Source organism: Taeniopygia guttata, chromosome 37, assembly GCF_048771995.1.
Source record: "Taeniopygia guttata chromosome 37, bTaeGut7.mat, whole genome shotgun sequence".
Classification (NCBI taxonomy): domain Eukaryota; kingdom Metazoa; phylum Chordata; class Aves; order Passeriformes; family Estrildidae; genus Taeniopygia; species Taeniopygia guttata.
Window position 1 is genome coordinate 6,807,686 of NC_133062.1, and position 21,777 is coordinate 6,829,462.

The window sequence follows — 21,777 nt, forward strand, 5'->3', positions numbered from 1 at the left end:
GGGACCCCACGGCGGGGCCGGCACTGGGCAGGGAGGGCGGGGTCCGGGTGGGGAACACTGCCTGCTGCGGGTCTGCCCGGCAACTGGTGAGTCATCAGCGCCGCTCTCTCTGATTGGCTGACTCTTGTCCACCGCATTCTCTCATTGGCTGAGGAGAGGCCCGGGAGTGCAGAGAAGGAACGGGAGAGATCCCGCCCCGAGCAGCGGCACCGGGACAACAGACCCAGCCCGGGCACAGGGAGGGAATTTATTACCAACCAAACCACGGCAGCACGAGGAGAAGGGAAAGAAATCCCTCCAACACCTTCCCCCCACCCAACGGGGATCACCCACAACAGGGTTATCCACCAGGGAGAGACGGGGACATCCGAGATTAGACCAAAGCCAATTTTATTGTGTGTACCAGGTTTTTATACAGGGATTTACTTGTAGGGTCCTTATATAGGGCTCTGTTTTTGGTAACAATTTCCCATTGGTTACACATTCTTCGTGACATGACATCACCTGGTAACATTATTTTATCACAAAGTCTCACACCACGTTGCTCGGTCACTTCTTGCCCAGGGAGACTTAAACTGTGTCGGTGTCTCCCACAGTTTCTGCTCAGTCAGGCCTCAGATATCGGGCCCCTTTATCAGCTCCATTGCTTTACTCTCTGTTTTATTCCCCATACGGGGGCACCAGGGCTCTGCCCAACGGGGGTCACTGGGGATCATCCAGCCCGGATCCTCCCATGGGGGATGGAGCTGGAGGAGCGCACCAAGCTCTTCCCTCACTCTCTTCCCTCACTCCAAGCTCTTCCCTCACTCTCTTCCCTCACTCCAAGCTCTTCCCTCACTCAGAGCACTCACAGGGCTTCCCTTAGTGGTGCCTCCGTTGGTGCTGGGTCAAGTTTGAGCTCTGTGAGAAGTTCTTCCCACACTTCCCACACTCGTAGGGCCTCTCCCCGGTGTGGATGCGCCGGTGCACAGTGAGGCTGGAGTTGCGGTTGAAGCCCTTCCCGCAGTCGGGGCAGCGGAAGGGCCTCTCCTCTGTGTGACTCCGCTCATGTAGGAGGAGATTGGAGCTGGTCCGAAACCTCTTCCCACACTGGGAACACTCGTAGGGCCTCTCCCCTGTGTGGATGCCCTGGTGTATTCTCAGGCCTGAGCTCCGCCCAAAGCTCTTCCCACATTCCAAGCACTCATAGGGCCTCTCCCCAGTGTGGATCACCTGGTGCTCCATCAGGCCAGACTTGTCTCTGAAACCCTTCCCACACTCCCCACACTCATAGGGCTTCTCCCCGGTGTGGATGCGCCGGTGCCTGGTGAGGTGGGAGTTGTGCTTGAAGCCCATCCCGCAGTCGGGGCAGCGGAAGGGCCTCTCCTCTGTGTGAATCCGCTCATGTAGGAGGAGATCAGAGCCGGTCCGAAACCTCTTCCCACACTCCCCACACTCGTAGGGCCTCTCCCCAGTGTGGATCCTCTGGTGCCGGATCAGATGGGATCTCCAGCTGAAACCCTGCCCACATTCCAAGCACTTGTGGGGCTTCTCCCTGCCATGAGGCTTCTCCACCAGCTCTGAGCCCCGGCTGGATCTCCGCCCGCCTTCCTGGCTCAGGGGGGCTCTTTCCTCCCTGCAGCTCCCTGGGCTGGGTTTGCAGCTCCTCCTCCTGCAGCATCTCCGGGACTTTTCCTCCTCCTCCATCCAGACACACCCAGGGAATGAAAAATCCTGGTTTGGGGAAAAAAACAAGACGAGAGCATCTTGGACTGGAGATTCCTCCTTGCCCAAGTTCATCTCAGGAAGTCATTGGGAATCTTGTGTCTGTAAGAACCTCCAAAACACCAAGATTTAGCCCAAAAATCCCACAAACTTTAAGGTACAGATCAAAAACTCCCCAAACATCACAAGTCAGCAAAAACCTCCTCCAAAACATAAAGATTCAGCTGCCACATAAAACCAAAGGACCAACATTTAGCCCAAGAAAGCTCAGAAACACCAAGATTCATCCCGTGAAAATCCTGGATCCCCCTCCACAGTCACCTGCTATATGTGGGGGGAGAAATGCTCCTGGGGCTGGGGGGAGACAGCTTATACAGGGAGGGGTGGAACCTTCTGCTGCTTCCTCTTTCTGCTCCTTCTCCTCCTCCTGTGTCTCTATTCTTCCTCACACTCCTCTTCCTCCAGCCATTCCTACTTCTCCTGCACAATCCCACCCTCTCCTGCCACCTGCATCGTTTGACCATTCTGTTCCTCAAGCCTGCTTCTCCTTCCCTTCTCCTCCTGCCCCCAGGCCCAGCACCCACTGCCGGCTCCCTCTTCCCCCCAGACCCACAGCATCCCAGCCGAGGGGCAGGGATGGGGCTGGGGCAGGTCGGGCTGGGGCAGCGCTGGGCTCTCGGCCGCTCCCGCCCGCACTCGGTCCCCACTGCAGCCGCTCCCGCCAGGACAGCGCGGGGGGGCCCGGCCTTGGCGCTGCCCCACTCCCACCTCCCCAAATTCCCCTCGCGGGGGCGATGGGGCCGAGGGGGGGAGTCCAGTTGGGGAAGGCTCAGAGGGCCAGGGAGCTGTACACAAGGGAGTGACAGGAGAAGGAATCGGTTTCAGAAAATGTTATTAATTGATGACATAGACTGCTGCTCAGCCAAGGCCCTGCTCAATTCATGAACTTCCAGAAGAACAACAAAGACTTAACAGAGCCATGAATATCATTTGCTATATAAAAGCAGGGAGCATATTAAGGGAGTATGTAGTAGGTGGATTGGGAAGTCTGTAGCTCTCAAGTACTTCAGCCAATGGGGAAAGCAGAGGGAGATGTGGCCAGGAGAATTAGGATTAAAAGGAGGCTGTGTCCTCCAACAATTGGAGAGATCCCATGGGGAATGTCCCATGGCCTCTCCCATTTTTAGAAATGAAATTAATTTCACAGCACTCCTCTGTCTGCTTTGTGGACAGAATCCTCTGGTGATGTCAATTTTCCCGCACACCCTGGGGCAGGGAGTGCAGCTGAAGGTGCCTCACCCACTTTGGGTGATCGGCTCCCTTGGCTGGCGGCGGCAACGGGCATTGATTGGGGACCCGGGAGTGACCAGGAGACAGACGAGTGACACATCAGGGGGGTCTGTGAAGAGTCAGCAGGGAGAGAGCACTGAAAATCTCATCAGTGAGTGCCCTGGGATCTTTGGGGAGTGAACATGGCAGGGCACCCATGGAGGGGAGAAAAGGGAAAGCCAGGGAGGGGTCCTGGCCAAAGGGAGGATGTCCCCAAAATGTCTCTGAAGGGTCCCTTGGGAGAATGCTGAGGTAGTTTGCACATTCTTCCAGAGGTAACTAAGGACATGGACACCCAGGGAGGGCAATAAGGGAAGGGGAGAAGGGATTTGAACAACAGGGGATGGATGGTGTTGGTGCGCTGGGAAGGGATCGGGTGAAGGGGAGTGTGCAGCAATATGGTTCAGGCAAGAAGTGGCAGGAGGAATCTATGTGGTAAGAAAAAGGATGATGGAAAAGAGGAGGAACAGAAAAATACTTAGGATGGGGATGTTTTTCAGCAGGGCCTTATCCTGACAATTTGCCAGCTGATACTTTGAATTCCCAGTTTCCAGGAGAGGAAAAGCAGGAGGTCAGGATGTCAGGGGTTTCTCTGTGGTGGGCAGCGGCAGCAGCGGGCGCAGAGGTGCGGGACCGGGAGCAGGGCTGGGGACCTGTGGGGAGCTGCGGGGCCGGGCCGGGGCTGTGGGGCAGCCGGGGCTCAGCGCCGGGCGCTGCCTGAGCCCACCAGCCCCAGGCAGGGCCGGCAGTGGCCCCCGGCCCCCAGGAGGCTGCGGGACGCCCCGGCCGCTGCCCGGCCCCGGGGAGCTGCCGGCCCTGCCCGCCGGGGGGGCCGCCTTTGGACACTGCGGCAGGACAGGCACCGGCTCTGCCACACGGGCTGTGCAGGGGACCCTGAGCACAAGGAGCAAAACAAAGCAACATCTGGAAACGCAGATTTTCATGGTTGGACACGGAAGTGAATTTTCTCAGGCAGCCGGTCTCAAAGCAATCAGTGGTCAGGTTTGGATATTGGCACCGGGAGTGGCCACTGAAGGCATGGGCACGCCTCTGAGAACACAGGGTTCAAAGCAAGAACTCCCAGCAGAACTGTCTCTTTGGAGAGTGCAGACTCTCCCCCGCCCACCACGGGCTGGGTGGGGGAATGGAAGCCCTGCGGCCTGGGAGGGATAGGCCAGGGGGAGGAAACCTGAGATGTCTTTGTTCCCCACGCCCCCACACCACCAGAGGGAAACAGACAGAGAGCCTGAAGGCACCTGGAAATTCACTGGCAGAGGAGAAGGAGAAGGGGGGGGAAGGTGCCCAGCCCTGGGAGTTGGGGTCTGGGCTGAGATTTCAGCAGTCAGGGCAGTCCAAGACTTTTAACCCTTTCCTGGGAAATGAAAGCTTCGTGAAATATTACTCCTCCTCCACTTGAAAGAGAAAAGAGACAGTCTGGGACCTGAGATGTTAGGGAAAGCAGGTTGGGGGGGAGATGATGGAGTGGCTTTTGGCTGGACTTTTCTTGTAAGCCATTGACTGAACCAGTTTCTCCTGCAACAGAGACTGCATTTTAGGGGGATGCAATGGTGAGCCAAGAGACCTGCTTCAGCAAACTCCAGCACAGGAATGGAGGGAACAGAGGAAAGCTGAGGAGGGTGTGGTGATACCCTCTGTCTTCAGGAAGAAGATCTCCGTTTGCACCGTCAGCCCCAGGGGAGGAGGAAAATGGGGGGGACTGTGTTCCCAAAATGAAAACTGAACTGTTGTTTCTTTTGTTCCTTGGCAAAGCATCCTTAAAGGATCCCTATGAGCAGTCTGTCCATGCACGGCGGTGAGGGCACTGTGACATGGCAAGGAGAGTGTCACACGGGCACATTTTCTCTGGGCAGTGCCATGTGTGACATGGAAACACAAGAGGTGGCAATTGTGTTTCCTGGGGGTCTGTGGCGCAAGAGAGACTCCTCTCTCCCCTGTTAGACTGAGTATTGATTATCTGAAAAGTGATGACCTGATTGAGGGTCCAAGTTGTGTCCCACTGTGATTTGTTGGAGTTTGGGTGCAGGGAGGAGGAATGCTTTGGAAGGTTTTAATTCTGGATGTAGTGTGTATCTTTTATTATAGTAGTAGCTTAATAAAGTTCTTTCTCCTTTATTTCTAAGCTTAGGCCTGCTCTGCTCTGTTCCTTATTGCATCTCACAGCACTTATTTGGGAAGCTGGATTTCCATGGGGACACAGGCATTGTGCCAGCATCAAAACATGACATGATGGTACATGAAGGATCAGGATTTTCTGTGAAGGATTCGGTTTGGGTCCCTGCAGAAAGGAAAGATTTTGCAGAAAGCTCAGCAGCTCTCAGAGGATGAGCACCCACAGGCAGTGACCGGGGCTGCAGGAGTGGCACAAGAAGGCCCTGCAGCACTTGGGCACAAAGGCACAGCAGCTGAAGGCAAGGAGGGATGAGCAAAAGGCCAAGCTGAAGGCAAAGGCCATGGCAGAGTTCCCACAGCCCCTGAGGGACCAACCCCAGGGCCCAAGGGGGCCCCAGCACCCAGGGGACGGCGTCGGCCACAAGCACCTGGCAGAGGCATTGCCCTCCTGGCCAGGGCAGAGCCCACCCAAACAGCCCCTGGGAAGGAGTCAGGGCTCCAGCTGCAGCCCACAAGGACACTGCAAGCACAGACAGCAGCATCCTCAGGAGGAGCGAGTCCACCCCTGCATGGACATGGATTGTCAGGGCTCTCTGAGCTCCCATCCCACCGGGGACCCACCACACTGCAGCCCTGGAGAACATCCAGGCTGGGTCTGCATCCAGAGGAGGCCTCTCCTGATGGACACAGGGGCCTCTCCATCCACTCTGAATCTTACACCTAAGGGGGGAACATTGTAAAGGAATGTTTTCATTATTAAGGGAATAAATGGAAAAGCTGAGCTGGTATCATTTGTTCAATCACTCTTAGGAGCTGTGGGGGATAGGTTTGAAATAAACTAATTTCTTTCTCTTCCTTCTGTGATTGTTATTAACTAGGAAGGAATTTGATGGTGGCATTGTAATATTGTAAAAGGTGATACAGAGGCTATTGCTGCTGTACCTTTGTGTCAAATGTCTGGCAAGGCCTGTGCTGAAGGGAACCCAGAGGTGTGGGCAGCCCCAGAGGGAAAATTTAATTTGGATCCTCTCCAAATTACTTGGAAGCAACCAGGACAAGTGGGGGCTAAAAGCAACACCCTGTTCCAGGGGAGGGAAGGAAGGGCTCACAGCCTGGTATGGAGTCCCTGCTAAAGGCAGGGCTTTTGGAGCCAGGGATGTCTCCCTACAGCACTCCTATCCTGCCAGTCAGGGAATCAGATGGCTCCAATCAGGAGCACAAGAACAAGTGGTAGACAAAGCCTCTGTGAAATGGCTGAAATTTCTAGATAAAAAACAACTTTTGAGCATTGCAAAAAAAAGTGCAAATGGTGGAGAAAAACGTTAAATATTTGGGACATATTTTGACTGAAGATTCGTGGTTGAATGACCCAGAGAAGGTGTGGGCAATCTCAGAAGTAACGTTATCCAGGACCAAAAAGGAGCTGCGACAATTGTGAGATTTAATAGAGAATTACACAGCCTGGATTGAGGATTCTCTCTTCCAGCCAGAACATTGTAGGACTTTTAAAACTCAGAAAGCCTCCATGCTGTGGTATGGACAGGAGAAAGTGAATAAAACTTGAGAAAATGAAAAACCAAAAATATTGATTCCTCAGCTCTGGCTCTTCCAGACTCAGAAAAGAAATTGGAATTGTAGGGGAATGTTCAACAGGGCCATGCCAAAAGAAATCCTTGGGCCAAAATGTTTCACCCAGTGGCCAGAGTGGCCTCATTGCCTGCAGAATTGTGCAGCCACAGATTCAACGGGAACCGAGGCCCAAAACCTGATGACAACAGGATCTCCAACTGTTCCAGTCTGCCATCAAGTTCAAGCTTTGATAACCAAAAGAGCCTCGCAATGGATGAGCAGCGCTCGGTTATTACAGTGTGAAACTTGTTCAGTGGCACAGGAGGATTCAGAACTGAGGACAGGGGAAGGGTTTAACCCAGCCTCCTGTTTGAACAGCCCCCAGAGGGGCTGGGAAGAAACCCAGCACTGCATTCAAGTGACACAGCTCCAGACCCAGCCTGGGGGAGATTCAGGAGACATTGCCTGGCCTGAGGCAGAAAATGTCTTTGGGGATGGCTCTTCAAGGGCAGCAGAAGGGAAAAGAGTTCCAAGACACGCTGTTATTGAGGAAAGGGAATCAGACAAAGCCCAGGTTACCCCCCATGGTCAGCTCAACCGGCACAGCTGTGTGTGCTTGTAAGAGCCTGGCACTGACATGCCCTGAGCAGGAAGGCTTCAATATCTTCTGGTGACACCATCTCACCTAACAGGGGGGCAAAAAAATTCTGATTGCTCAGCAGCCACTGAAAGAAATAATTCATATAAAAGGGATTGTGGAAGTCATAGACTCAGACAGCAGAGCTCATTTTCCAGGAAAGATCCTCCAGGGGGTTATGGCAGCTTTAGGAATACAATGGGACCTCCAGAACCCCTGGCACCCCCAGAGCTCAGGCTGGGTACAAAGAATGAATGGGGATAAAAGAAACACCTTTGGAAGCTGGAGATAGAAACCAAGATGCCATGGGTACGGCTTTTGCCATTGGCTTGGGCAAGAAGAAGAGCGAGACCCAGGGCAGATATTCAATTATTTCCCCTTGGAATTGATCTCGGGAATTCCTTACCCTGGGAATTCTCCACCTAGTGCAGGGTGGAGATAAGGGATGCACATTTGAAGCAGTCTGTGGCCACAATCCTGTCTCTGGTGCAATCTCACCCCCAGGAAGCTGGGCTGGCACAGAGCCTGCCTTGGCACTTTGCTGTTGCCAACATCCCAGCAGGACATCGGCTCCTGCCTAAGGAGTGCAGAGCAGCACCACTGGTGGCCAAGTGGCGTGGCCCGTGCCAAGTGGCCCCGAGGCCAGAAACAGCCGCCAGCACAGCTGAGCACGGGGGGACCCCTCAGCCTCGGCTCCAGGTCTCTGCAGCCCCGGAGATTTGCACTTCCCGCCTGCAGCAGGAGGATGGGAGGCCCCCACTGAGCTGCACTGAAGGCAGCGCAGCAGCAGCCAGGGCTCCACAGCGGGGCAAGGCCCTGGGGTTGCCTACACATCCTCTGCTGAAATCCTCGGCCTGGCCACCCTCCTTTGGCAGCTCCAGCACCGGGGACAGCCCTTGCTGCCACTGCTGCAGCTTCAGCGCTCTCTGGGCCTGCCCTGCCACAGCTGCTGGGCAAGAGCACGGCACAATTCCACTCTGGCTCTCACTTACACTCACACACTGCCCTGCCTGCCATGGCATTGATGGAAAATACACCAGCTCGTAGACTTTAACATTGTTAACCTTTCATTTCTCTACTCAGGCTTGCTTTGCCTTGGCCCTGGGGAAAGAAATGTTAAAGGTTTTGCTAAGGGATGTTGCACCACTCAATGGAGATGAGTTTAACATCTCAACACACTGGGAATGGCCCAAAAGATACCCACAAAGATAACGCCCAGCAGCAAAACATCAACCCCAGCAGCAAACAGCAACCAACACCTACCCCAGACACTGCCAGGGCTGCAGACACCTGGTCTGCAAAAGGCTGAGAAGGAAATCCAGCACTTCCCACCTCATTAACAGCTGAAGCAAAGAAATCCGGGGCCACGAGGAAACTAAATACTAAAAGCTGCACAACTTGAAACTACAGAACATTAAACCAGTGGATTTAGACTGGTTCAGACTATATCAAGTTCGGGAAAAATCAAGTAAAACCCATGTGTCATGGAACGGTTTTCTCTGCACACCCGGGCTTTGTGGGGATGGAATGATTTCTGCAGCACATCCTGGCCAGAATTAAGGAATGCCTTGACTCTTCCACTAAACATAGTGGTAGAGTTTTTCTTTTTCCTGCAGTTTCAGTGCAAAGTTTATAGCATTGGAGTATTTTTTGTAATAATCCTACTTCTATATTGCCGGTTAGGTTTCAGTAGGGATGTGAGAATGAGTTTTTACTCCGAAGAGAAGGGGAAGAAAGTGAATTGCTTTGGAATTTTTTTGTCTGTGTTTTATGTGGCTCTTAGAGATACCAAAATTTTGGTCTGCGTTTTTCAACGTTCACCTTTAGGCTGCACTTCGCAAAACTAGAAGAGATTTAAATGTGACCCTTTTACCCATAAACAGTAAACACATGATCTGAAGGAAAAAAAAAAAAGAGCAGGTTGTGGGGGGGCCACATGTGAGGCTGCTGAAGGCTGCTCCGGAAGAGAAGCTGCATTCCAGGAACCCGGGAGAGGAGCTTTAGAAATGCAAATCAGCACTGCTGGGGCAGAGTGGGGAAAAATGTACCTGGCTCTTCTGGCCTGGGGCAGGAATTGGCTGATTCCCTCTACCCCTCACCCCAAGCTCTCCTGCTTGCACAGATGGAATCTGCAGGGCTGAAGGCAGAGCCCATGGTGAGGATCTGACTCTGCAACAGAAATGGCTGAGGCTGCAAAGGGAAACAGCAAATGGAGAATGTTGTGAAAACTTCACTAAAATAAGGGGGGGGATCATCCCCCTGCCCACTCCAACATCTGCTGCCCCTGTCTGTGCTGTACAGGGTGTATCACAACACTGGGGCTTTTCCTAGAACAAGTTCAGGGAAATTAGTTGGAATTCAAGTATTTGATGCTGTATTTAGAAAAATGCAGTCATTCATGCAGCCCCAGCTTGAGGGAGCACACAGAAATGGGGAAAAGATGAAGGGCCACCAGAACAAATCCTACAACACTATGGACCAGCCCCTGGGAACCCAAACCAATTCATATCAGGAGGCAGAGAACCCATTTATCATTTCAATGGCATCATTAGATTAAAAGCTGTCCTCAAAAGAAGAAGCAACCAGACAGCTCCAGCTCCTGACCTTCCTGCCGACCAAGCCACTCCAATGAGGAACACAACATTTCACCACGGGATGGGATCAGATTATCTGTTAGCAGAAAAAAACAGGAGTCTGTGGAAAACTAAATGGCCCAAACTGCTGTTGGCAAAGAGATGACAAAGGTAAAGTGCTGAAAAAGATAACAAAGGAAATAGGAGAGCAGTTTATGTATTAGTTTAACATGAAAAGGATGGGAATGGGACACGCTTTCGTGGCTCCCCAGCACACCAGGGGTTAAACGAATGCTGCTTCTCCTCTTCTGTGCTGCAGCAACTCTCATCTTTTTACCATGCTCCACACCTTGGCAGTGCAGCTCATCCAGCAGCTGAGCCAGGGGATGCAGGTGGCAGCCAGGCCTCCTGATCCACAAACGGCTACAAAAGGACAGGGAATGAGGGCACCGAGAATAATCCCAAAACCAAAGAGGACCCGGGAAGAACAAAACAGAGTCAAGGAGTGAATCTGCCTGGAGATAGGGCCAGGCACGTGTAGATAAGGAAGTAATGGGGGAAACCATCAGTTCCAATAAATTTCACAAATTGAGCCACACAATTTCTCAAAGTCCCGCTAAATTCCCGAACTTCCAGGAGAAAAAAGGCTTAACAGAGCCATGAATATCGGCTGGTATACAAAAGGAGGGTGCATATTAACGAGGACAGGCAGCAGGCGCATCGGGAAGTCTGAACCTTCCAAGGACCTCAGCCCGTGGGCAAAGGCAGAGGGAGATGCGGCCGGGAAAATGAGGATAAAAAGGAGGCTGCGGACTACAACCATGGCAGAGAGCGCACGGCAAATGCCCCACGGCCTCTCCCCCTGCTCGGCAATAAAGTCACTTTTACAGGACTCCTCGCTCTCCTCCGGCCACAGAAACCTCCGGCGACGGGAATTCCCCGCACGCTCCCGGCCGCGGGGCAGCCCCCTCTGTCCTACCCACAGCAGCCGGGCCGAGCCAGCGCTGCTCCGGCAGCGGCTCCTGCCCAGGCCCCGGCGGGAAGGAGACCGCGGGCAGCCGCTCCCGCCGCGCCCTCAGCCCGGGGCCAGCACGGGCCGGACGCGGCACCACCGACCCGCCGCAGCCCCCTGCCACCCCCTCCGCCCGCAGCCAGCCCCGAGCCCCCGCAGAACCCAGCGCGGCTCCCACCTGCGCCGGGGCCGCCTCCGAGCTCCGCCGACGCCGCCTCACCGCGCTCCGGCCGCTGCCGCCGCTCCCGGGCCCGCACAGACGCTCCCGGCGCCAATGGCGCCGCTGCCCGCCCACGGCCGCCCTCAGCCCGCCGCCGGGGCCGTGCTGCGCCCCGCTCCCACCAATCAGCGCGCCGCAACCGCGACTGACGGCACCAGCGGCCAATGGCAGCGAGCTCGGGGCGGGCTCTGCGCACGGCCCAGACTCGCCCCGCGCTCTCAGGGCCCCCCGCGCTGCGTGAGGGCAAAGCCGGAGATGAGCAACAGCCCCGGGACGGGCCCGGGCCCGAGGCGGGATTGAGCTGCCCACACAAACAAACTTCTCCGCACCTCCCGCCACGGCTTTCCCGGCCCTGCGCCTTCCGTGCCTCCGGCTCTGCGGGAAGCCCGGGAGCCTCCCTTCTCCTGCCCCTCATTAGTGCATCGGTGCTTCGCTTTCATTTTCCCCCAAAAAGGGAAACCTGCCCAAAGCCCTGTGGGTGAGCGGGGGAGGGGAGAGATTTCTGGCAGAAAACTCCCAAGACTCAGAGCAGGATAAGGAGAAGTCAGTGCAGAGCCTTAAATGCAGCTTTCCCCACGCCTCCCTGCTCCCAGCTGCACCTCCTCCCCCGGCAGGGCAGGAGACAGGGAATGGGGCCGTGCTCAGCTCATCCCCCGCGGCTTCTCCCTCTGCTCAGGGACAGGAGTCGTTCCCTGCTGCACCCTGCGCTCTCTCCCAGCCGAGACTTCTCCAGGAACTTCTCCGAGCCGAGTCCATGCCCTGGGGCACAGCCCCCTCCAAGTGCTGCAGCGTGGGTCACTGTGCCACGGGCTCGGTCCTGCCAGGCCAGGCTGCTCCAGCGGGGCCCCTCTGCCCACGGGGTCACAGCCTCCTCTCAGGCATCGCCGAGCTCCAGCCTGGCTCCTCCAGGGGCTGCAGGGGGATCTCTGCATCCCCACGGAGCTGCAGGGGGATCTCTGCATCCCCATGGACCTGCAGGGGGATCTCTGCATCCCCACGGACCTGCAGGGGGATCTCTGCATCCCCACGGACCTGCGGGGGGATCTCTGCATCCCCACGGACCTGCAGGAGGATCTCTGCATCCCCATGGAGCTGCAGGGGGATCTCTACATACCCATTGTAATATATGTTATGGAATAATTCGTCCTTATGTAAAATATACATCAAGTCAGTTGTGCTTGTACAAAAAGATTCTTAAAGTTTTAAAAGGCCAGAAGCAGCAGCCGGGGCTGCAGAAACCACAGATGACAGAGAAAGAAAGACCTCATTTACAAATGAAAAGACGTGGCTCCGTGCAGTGATGGGCTCTTTCCGGGGGCAATCCAGGAGGCACTCAATGTGAAAAACACATAATATATGGCTCTTTGCGCATAGTTACTGTATGTATTATGTTAGTTTGATTCGTAGTGCTGTATTAACATTTTAATAGCATCGTAAATGTAGTTTTGTAGTTAAAATGAAGCTTTAGTAGTTAAAATAGAAACTCCTTATGTGTTTTGTTTTTTATTTTAAGGAATTAGAGACTCGCTTTGACGTAACCATCACAGAACGCCTAAATCTTCCAGAGAAGAGGAATTTATGGCTTTCTTGTCAGAAGAAGCTAATTTCTTCAGGCCTTGCCATGGGGATTAAAGGAAACAGCTGGCATATAACAGACAAGAGTTTCTTGTTTTAAATAGAATGTATGCATAACCATGAAGGATATATGAATATGCAATAGTGTAGTTTTAAGGGTGATTCCTTTGTTCACAAGGTATGCTTGTTGTGGCTTAAGTGCCCGAGAGCTCCGGGCTGCAGCGGAGGGGCTGCGGGAGGAGGAGGAGGGACAGGAGGAGCGGCGGGAGCAGGAGCGGGAGAATCCCGCCGCTCGCACCGCCCGCACGCCGGGGCTGCAGCACCCCCTGCCCCGCCAGCATCGCCCCAGCCCCGAGCCGCAGGGCAGGGGGAGGCCGAGCTCGCCCCGGCGCTATCGAGGGGTCTCCGGGAGGATTTTTCTGGAGAGCGCTCGGAGCCGGCAGATGCCGAGCCCCGGATCCCTCCGGGCTCCCCAAGAGGAGCTTTTTCGGGGGGAGAGGAGCTGTGATCGCCCCTCGGAGGGTCCCGGGGGGACCACGCGGGGCTGGCCCGGTGCTGACAGGGCGGGACATTGGTTTTGGGGATCCCCGTGAGAGCCGGGGCTGCGGAACGTGGGACCCCCGGGGCGGCAGAGGGGAAGGGGCGGTACCGGAGCTGGGGGACCCCCGGCAGCCGGAGATGAGGCGGGGACGGGACCCCTGAGCCTGGCAGGGCCTGTCCTGGGGTGACCTCACGATGCTCGTACCCCCATTGGTCCGTTTGGCCCCGAAATGAGTTCTGCACCTTCAGGGCTGGTTCTGAGAGCGAAGAGGGGGAGGAAGAAGCGCGCAGTTTGTTTTCAGGAGCTGCACTCACCCCTCCACATTCCGGCTCCTGGGCTGCTGAGATGCCTTAAGGAGCTGGGACAGAGGCCAGACGGAGCCAAGAGGAATAAAGAGGATATTTATTGAAGTGCCTTCAAAGGCCACACCCCGGCAGTACCGGAGCCATGGTCGGGGCTCTGCCGGGATGGCTCCGAGATGGAAGCAAAAGAGGGCTTGGTCATGAGAGCTCACATTTTTATAAGTGTTAGTCCGTTTGCATACAGGATTTAACTGCCCAGTTAATAGCTTCAAATTATGAAGTTTCATCCTCCTTGCTTGCCTGCCCTATGCTTTTCCTGTCGTTTGTGCTTTGGGCCTGAAGTTTGAAGAGATTGTCCTTGACTCTCCAGCTAGAACAGGATTGTTTTGTCTTCACCACCCTGTGAAAAGATCCCAGGAACACTTAATATAAATCTAGAAGCTGCACACCGAAACAGAACAGAAAAACTTAAACCTGAGGTATCAGTTGTCTGCCAAGAGACAGCGGGACAGAGCTCTCCTTTGCTTTTAGTTAGTTTTTAGCTCGCTGAGGCAGAGAAGTTCCCTGGGCTGTGGTTTTCCTTTTTCTCTGGAGCTGTTTAAACCTGCTCTGGACTGAACACCAGAAGAGCACCGGCAGCTCACACCTGTGGCCCACCGGGCTGGGCCTGGGCCATGGAGGGACTGATCAGAGCCTGAGTGAGCCGAGCTGCAGCCCACGGAGGGACTTTCTGAGTTTGTCATCTCTTTTGGAGCAACAACAGGTTTTATTGTTTAATATTGTTCATGTTTTGTGCTGGTGAATGCTTTGTCTGTTAAATAAACAGTTTTTTTTTATTTTTCTCCAAGGAAATATTTTCCCAAACTGATTGGGGGAGAGGCTGCTTGAATCTGCTTTCTAGAAAACCCCCTTTGGGGATTTTCTCCCAAACTTGCCCTAAACCAGGACAGGGTGGTGGGGAAAGGGGGGAGCACCAAGTGCCTGGACTGGGGGGAGGCTGGAGAGGGGGACCCTTGTACTGCAAAACCCCCCAGCATCCCTAAGCAGGACCCTGGAGAAGGGGGATCCCCAGGGCCCATGAGGATCCCCTGCAGCCCTGAGACGGGGGACACCAGAACCTCAGAGGGATGAGACTGGAAATGGGACACTCCTGGTGCTTTTTTTATTAACTCGTGATTTTTGGAGGTTTTTATGGACACCTGGAGACTTCTGGAAATGGATTTGGGCAGGAGGAATCCCCAACCCAAGGTGTTCACACCTTGTTTTTCCCCACACCAGGATTTCCCACTCCCAAACTTTGGCTGGATGGAGGAGGAGGCTGTGAGGAAGATGGCCCAGGACCCCCAGGCAGGTGAGGAGGAAGTCAGTGCCCCTTTCCCCCTCTCTCCTGCTCCATCTCCCAGCCCAGCACAGCCCCCGGCTGCAGGACAGCCCCGCTGCCGGTGCCCTCCTGCCGGGGACGCTCTGGGGGGATCTCCTTGCCCTTCCCTGTGGCACGGAGGCAAATCCCATCCTCTCCTTGTCCTTCCTCCCCCAGGGCAGGAGCTGAGGATGGAGAGCAGGGAGGACAAATCCCCGTGGGAGTACCTGGTGGAAGAGGCCGTTTTGAGCGGCTCCACAGCACAGGAACCCGACGAGGAGGAAAAGCCCCGGAGATCCCACAGGAGGAGGGGCTGCAAATGCAGATCACGGGGATCTGAGGGGGAAAGACCCACCCTGGGCCGGGGAGGCAGGAAGAAGATCGAGCCAGAGCTCGGAGCTGGGGGTCCCTGAGCAGCTCCATGATGGGGAGAAGCCCCACAAGTGCTCAGAGTGCGGGAAGGGCTTCAGGTGGAGTTCTGACCTGATCAGGCACCAGAGGACCCACACTGGGGAGAGTCCCTATGAGTGTTCTGAGTGTGGGAAGGGGTTTCACACCAGCTCCCATCTCCTCCGGCACTATCGGAGTCACACAGAGGAGAGGCCCTTCTGCTGCTCCGACTGCGGAAAGGGATTCTTGGAAAACTCAAAATTCATCAGACATTGGCGCATCCACACTGGGGAGAGGCCCTACGAGTGTCCCCAGTGTGGGAAGAGATTCTCCAGGAGATCTAACTTGACCCAACACCAACGGAGGCACCGGTAAGGGAAGCCCTGCGAGTGCCCCGAGTGCGAGAAGAGCTAAACTCCATCCCCCACTGGAGAACCCACATTGGGCACAGCCCTGGTGACCCACATTCCCTGTCATCCATGTTGGGAACACACCTGGCTGCTTCTCCTTTCATGTTGACCTTAATTTTTTTCTCTTCTCAATCTCTCTGCACTCTAAAAGCCAAGAGGGATCGATCTTTCACCTCAAAACCGCTCACATCCCACTGAAAACAAATTAATTTTAACCCACAGAGCCTCAATCCCTCTTCAAATTGTTTGTTCCCACCTCAAAAAAAACCAATCCCACACCAAACTCACTCGAATCCACAGCTGCCAGGGTGAGATGGGTTTGGGAGGAGATTGGGAGAAGTGGGATCCTGATTTGGAGAGGTGGGATGGGGATTGTGTGGGGCTGGGTGGCTGGGATGTATTTGATAGCAAATAAAACTTTCAGACTTAGTGATTTCTTTGCCGTTCATCTCCAGTCCGTGGCAGTTCTGTTTTTCAGGGCACCACCTTCTCAGCTGATTGTGTTTGTGTCCTCCTTTCCCTCCCACCTCTCTTTGCCTGCTCTGTTTCTCTCTCCCTGTCTCCCTTGACCCAGGGGACCTCCAAAGACCTTCCCGCAATTTAATTTCCTCAGGGACCACCAAAGATCCTTCCCTGATTTAATTGAATCCTCCTCTAATTTAATTGCCCCCTCTGCCCCCAATGACCCACCCCTGATTTTTTAATTATTTTATTTCCCAATTATTATTTTAATTCTTAGTTCAAGAGCTGAAGTTATGGAGGCCAGCAGGGAAATGTCTCTGTAGCATTTTGCTCCACTTGGCTTTCAGCCCCTTCTCAAGAGCTTTGCCTTTGAGGGCAAAGGGAATGTCTTTTCCTGGCTGGGAGCTGAAATTCCAGACCTCTGGAATGTGTGCAGGGCCATATAGACTGGGATCAACCAGAGACTGGGATCAAATATGCACTGAGATCCTGTGGTCTAGGATCAACTAAGGACTGGGATAAATTAGGGACTGGGGCCCTACAGACTGGAATGAACTGAACTGGGATCAAATACGGACAAGGATCAAATATGGACTGGGATCCTATGGACTGGTATCAACAGGGGACTCGGATAAAATAGGGACTGGGATCCTACAGACTGGGATCAAATTGGGACTGAGATCATATGGACTTGGATCAACTAGAGACCTGGATCAACTATGGACTGTGTTCAAATAGAGACTGGGATCAGATGTGGATTGGGATCCTATGGACTGGGATCAAATATAGACTGGGATAAAATTGGGACTGGGATCAGATATGGATTGGGATCAAATATAGACTGGGATAAAATTGGGACTGGGATCAGATATGGCCTGGGATCAAATATAGACTGGGATAAAATTGGGACTGGGGTCAGATATGGACTGGGATCATATGGACTGGGATCATATGTGTTGGGGAAGCTCAAACAGGAAAGCCTTATAAATATGACTGCCTGGCAAAAGGTTTAGAAAATACAGAGACTGAGATGGTAACAAGTTGTGACATACCAAACCGTAGTTACTGCACAAGTAGAACACAATCGTACAGCCAGGACGAAGACAATCCACCCTTCTGGTTGAACAATGCCCTTACCTACAGGTAGGTCCAAGGGTCAAATGGACTGTTGGATCTCACCCCAATGTATGGTTCATCCCACATCCGTAACCCTCCCCTGAAGCATCAGGAGTCTGTGACCCCATTGGCCTGAGTCTTGTTCCAGCCCACCTTGAAGCCCCTGACAAGGAGTCCCTGAGGAGCCAGACGCTCTCTTGGAACTTCTGTTCTCTTGGAACTGCCCCTCTCCTGGAACATCCTCTTGGGATCCTCTCTTATCTCCCTCTACCCCTTGCCTCCCCCTTCCCACACGCCCTCAGGCCTGCCACGGGTCAGGTCTGGTGACTCCAAGCAGGGCCTTTCACCCTCTCTAATAAACCAGATATTCTAAGGGCAGCCTCCAGAGATCTCTCGTCTCCATCCACCCAAAGCGTCCTGGAGTCCAGCGTCCTCGCAATATGGACTGCGATCAACTAGGGACTGGGATCAAATACGGACTGGGATCAAATATAGTCTGGGATAAAATGGGGACGGGGATCAAGTATGGACTGGGATCAACTAGGGACTGGGATCAAATACGGACTGGGATAAAATAGGGACTGGGATCAAATAGGGACTGGGATCAAATAGGGACTGGGATCAAATATAGTCTGGGATAAAATAGGGACTGGGATCAAATATGGACTGGGATCAACTAGGGACTGGGATCAAATACGGATTGGGATCAAATATAGTCTGGGATAAAATAGGGACTGGGATCAAATATGGACTGGGATCCTATGGACTGGGACAAACTGGACCGGGATTATATGGAATTGAGATCCTATGGAACAGCATAAACTTTCTAACATGACACATATAATATTCATTGTAACACTTGTGAAAAGCCAATTATAAATATGCATTTGTCACAATCTCTCCTCTTATTCTTTATAAATCATTTGGCTTGAGCAATATTTCTTATCCTCTTGCATTCTTTGGACTCTGTTGGTAATCAAATAAAACATGGGATTAAACAAAGAAGAAATATCAAAACACTTGTAACACATAAAAGGAAGAATCCTAATTTCTTCCACCATCCCATTCTCAATACATTACCCCACCTGTTAGTTTTTAACATTATTTTCCCTTTGGTTGTTTTTGACTGATACCAGGGTCATAATTTTTTTCTGATATCCTTTGTTTATTCCAGGATGACGCCCTCATTGCCATCTATTTTCAACAATCTGTACACCCAATTCTTTAGCCAATAAATAGCGTAAAGCCAACCTATTTTAATACACTGCAGTTATAGTTTGGCTTTGCTGACTCAATATTAATTCCAGTGCCTGAGCAGCTTTGTTTGTTATCTCCTCTATAACTGCTTGGAGTCCTATAATGCGATGCAGTATATCATTTGGGGTTAATACAGAGCTAGACTGCTGTGCTGGTTTTACCTTTTTTTTTTTTTTTTTACTAATTGTCTCTTTACCGAATCTTGGACTATATTTCTAAGATCAAATGTAAAACAAATTCATCTCTCTCCTTTTGGACATTCCATGCCCCAAGTATTACTACTTTTTCCAAAGTTCCTTGTAATCCAATATTTTTCCCCATTTTGCCTGCAGGTACTCAGTTTGGGTGGGTCTGTGGCTGTTGACATGGGTGTGTGTAACAAAAAGGAACTTTGGTTCCTTTCCGTGTAATACTTTCTGTAGCATTTGGGACACGATTTTGCTGGTATCTCAGAAGGGAAAAGACAACAAATGAGAGACAGAAACAGGAATGACAGAGGTCTGGCATGGCTTATACCCCCACCTTCCCTGCCTGTGGGGTTGCTTCCCACAGCAGGTACGTGTGATCTTCTCGGTGGTGAGTACAGTGCTCAGTCCAGGCTTGCCCTCTGTTTCCCTTGTCACTCCTTTTTACTCATTTTTTTAGGCAAGTCCTTTTCGACACTCCTTAACTGTGGCTTCCCACGGTTCCTCAGGTATCTCTCACTCAACAGGCACTAATAATCCATCCACAAAACAAAGTTATTACTTCAGTGATTTTGGGTTCTATCTGTATAGGGAATTGATTCAGTACTCGATACCTCTTGCAACAAGAACATAGATGTTGTGAGCTACAATGCCAGTTATTCCCATAATTTGAACATTCACTTGTAACCCAGCTAGCGTGTCCAGTATTGGGATGAATCACATAAAGTATACAGTACAGTACTGATGGCAATTTCCCTTCTTCCCTGTACAAGCCACAGGCTGAGGCCAGGCTATAAGAACTCTTTGACTGAAACACTCCCGATCCTCCTGTTTGAAGTGGCAGTGTTCCTCTGCCAAGGAGGTGTCGGAGGCGTCTCAGGGTTTATTCAGGCCGGGCTTAGAACCAGTGATGCAAGCTTTGCCTTATTTCTCAGTGAGGTGTTATTCTTTGTACCTGCCTTGGATCATTTGGGTCTTCCCAAACCATTACCACCCAGTCCTGGTTGGAAGTCAATTTGGTATCACCCGGTTTAGATGTGATAGTCCATTCCTCAAGTTTCTTCACAAGTCCTTTGGTTTTGCTGGCATGAATTCACCCTCTTTCCATGGTTTGGATTGCTGCTTCAGTGGTACCTGGAATGGATTTCTTAATAGCACAGTGTTAAAAGAAAAACAATACTGCATGAACTTTTACCATTAGTTTTCTTTAAAACTTTCTGAGTTTAACTAAACTCTTTTTCTACAGCCACTTCTTCTTGTATCCAGCTGTGTTAACAGCTGCAGAGACCAATTCTTCTTCCTGTGAGCTATAATTAGTTAAATAAAAAAGACCAGGCCAATTTTAACATGAGATGTATCACATCTCTTGCCTTTTACTTTTTGGGTAACATTTAACTGTTTTAGTCTTACAGACTTTAAGTCTTCAGAACAAAAGCCTTCTCTTCTTTACAACAGCAATCAGAAAGAAAAAAGAAATCTTGCTTAAGACAATAGACCACTTTGTGAGAGTCACTATCTCTGCCTTGATCTTATCTCTACTGGTGGTCCTGTTCACAGCCTTGGGTTTAACTCTGTCCTTCCCCACTTCCCCCCCTCCTTGTTGTCACTCTGCCTAGCAGGAATGGGGGAGAACTTACAGATAGCTGTGGCTGAGGGGACCTTGGGGGTGTATTTCGCTCTCCCCTTCGCTCTCTCTCTCTCTCCCTCTCCCTTTCTATCTCTTTCTTTTTCTCTCTTCACATTTCAGCAGCCACATTCCCATATCAGTCCACTTTCTAACATTAATCCTACATCCTGGAGAGGTGAGTCTGCCAATCACCTCTCCCCCCTTTTTCAACTTCCTTACAAAGTAAATTCCTTTTGTTATGCGTGTTCTGCAGGCCTGTAATTCAGGGCACCCTCCACCAAGGCTACCAGCCACTCACAGCTGACAGTGCAAAAATAAAGACTTATTTTGCTATCACAATTTTTCCATTCACAAGCTTGAAAAGGTTGCAGGAACAAAGTAAACAACAACTTACTTCCAAAGTGACCCTGCCTGCACCAAAACAAATTTAAGGCAATGCTAGTTAGTGCAATGCAATTTGCAACGAAGCCAAGGTTTGATTTGGGAAGGCCATATGAGGACACAGAGCATGAGTTTTACAAATCTGTATTTTGAAGAGGGAATGGACAAAATATGAATAGAGTTGAGGGCAGGGGGAGGACAGCAAGTGAGGAATTTTTCTCTGCAATACTCTCTTTTTGACTGCCAGGAAACACTCTAACACTCTCTCCAAGGAGATAAAGAAAAGCTCATAAAAAACAATCTACATTACATATACTACCATTCATCTACATTTACTCACTTTTATTTTTCACTAACTCTCACATACAACAAGAAGATACTTTTTACTTTCAAACAGTCTACATTACGTATCTACACCCTGAGTGCTGTTGGAATGTTAATCCCTCAACCCAGCAGGTTTGAATCCTGGATGCTCTTGGGCACTCTTATCCCTCAATCCGGCACTCCACGGGGTTCCTCTTCTTCCTAAGATCCAGTCCCAGTTTCTCTGGGAGGGATTCTAAAGCCAGGGAATCTCAGAAAAACGGGAAACTGGACAAGACAAACGCACATCCAATCAATATGATTAATGCAATGTTCTCCGTTTATTCACGATAAGGCGGTAGTTTATATAAGCTTCCACATAGTTTACAGAAACAAAGACACTCTGATTGGTAGGCTAACATTGTTTACCTTTTCCTTAAAACGGCATACACTTTACACCATAAAACCTATACTAATTCACACCCAGTGGTCCCCACAACACCTTAAGACTATTTTCTATCTGCGCCACAAGCTCTGAATTTCTAACTGCGTCAGAGGCTTTGAAGGCCCCACCAGGCCTCAACCTGAGGCCTAGCCTGGAGTAGCTCAACTTTCACAATTCATGCCCTCTTTCTCTCAAAAATGCTGCAACAATTCCCTCTTTTTCTTTTGAGCTACTCAGGCTGGAGTGAAG

The 21,777-nt window shown here is 51.8% G+C and overlaps 1 protein-coding gene across 1 annotated transcript in view; it reads right to left on the reverse strand.

Annotated features, from left to right (window-relative positions):
* Positions 1–413: 413 nt before the first annotated feature.
* Positions 414–21,777, reverse strand: part of LOC140681610 (uncharacterized) — a 54,053-nt gene continuing 32,689 nt past the window's right edge. The window contains exon 4 of the mRNA XM_072921596.1: positions 414–1,534. Within this exon, the coding sequence (XP_072777697.1) occupies positions 862–1,534 (673 nt within the window). The 3' untranslated portion in view covers positions 414–861. The remainder of the gene's footprint in view (positions 1,535–21,777) is intronic.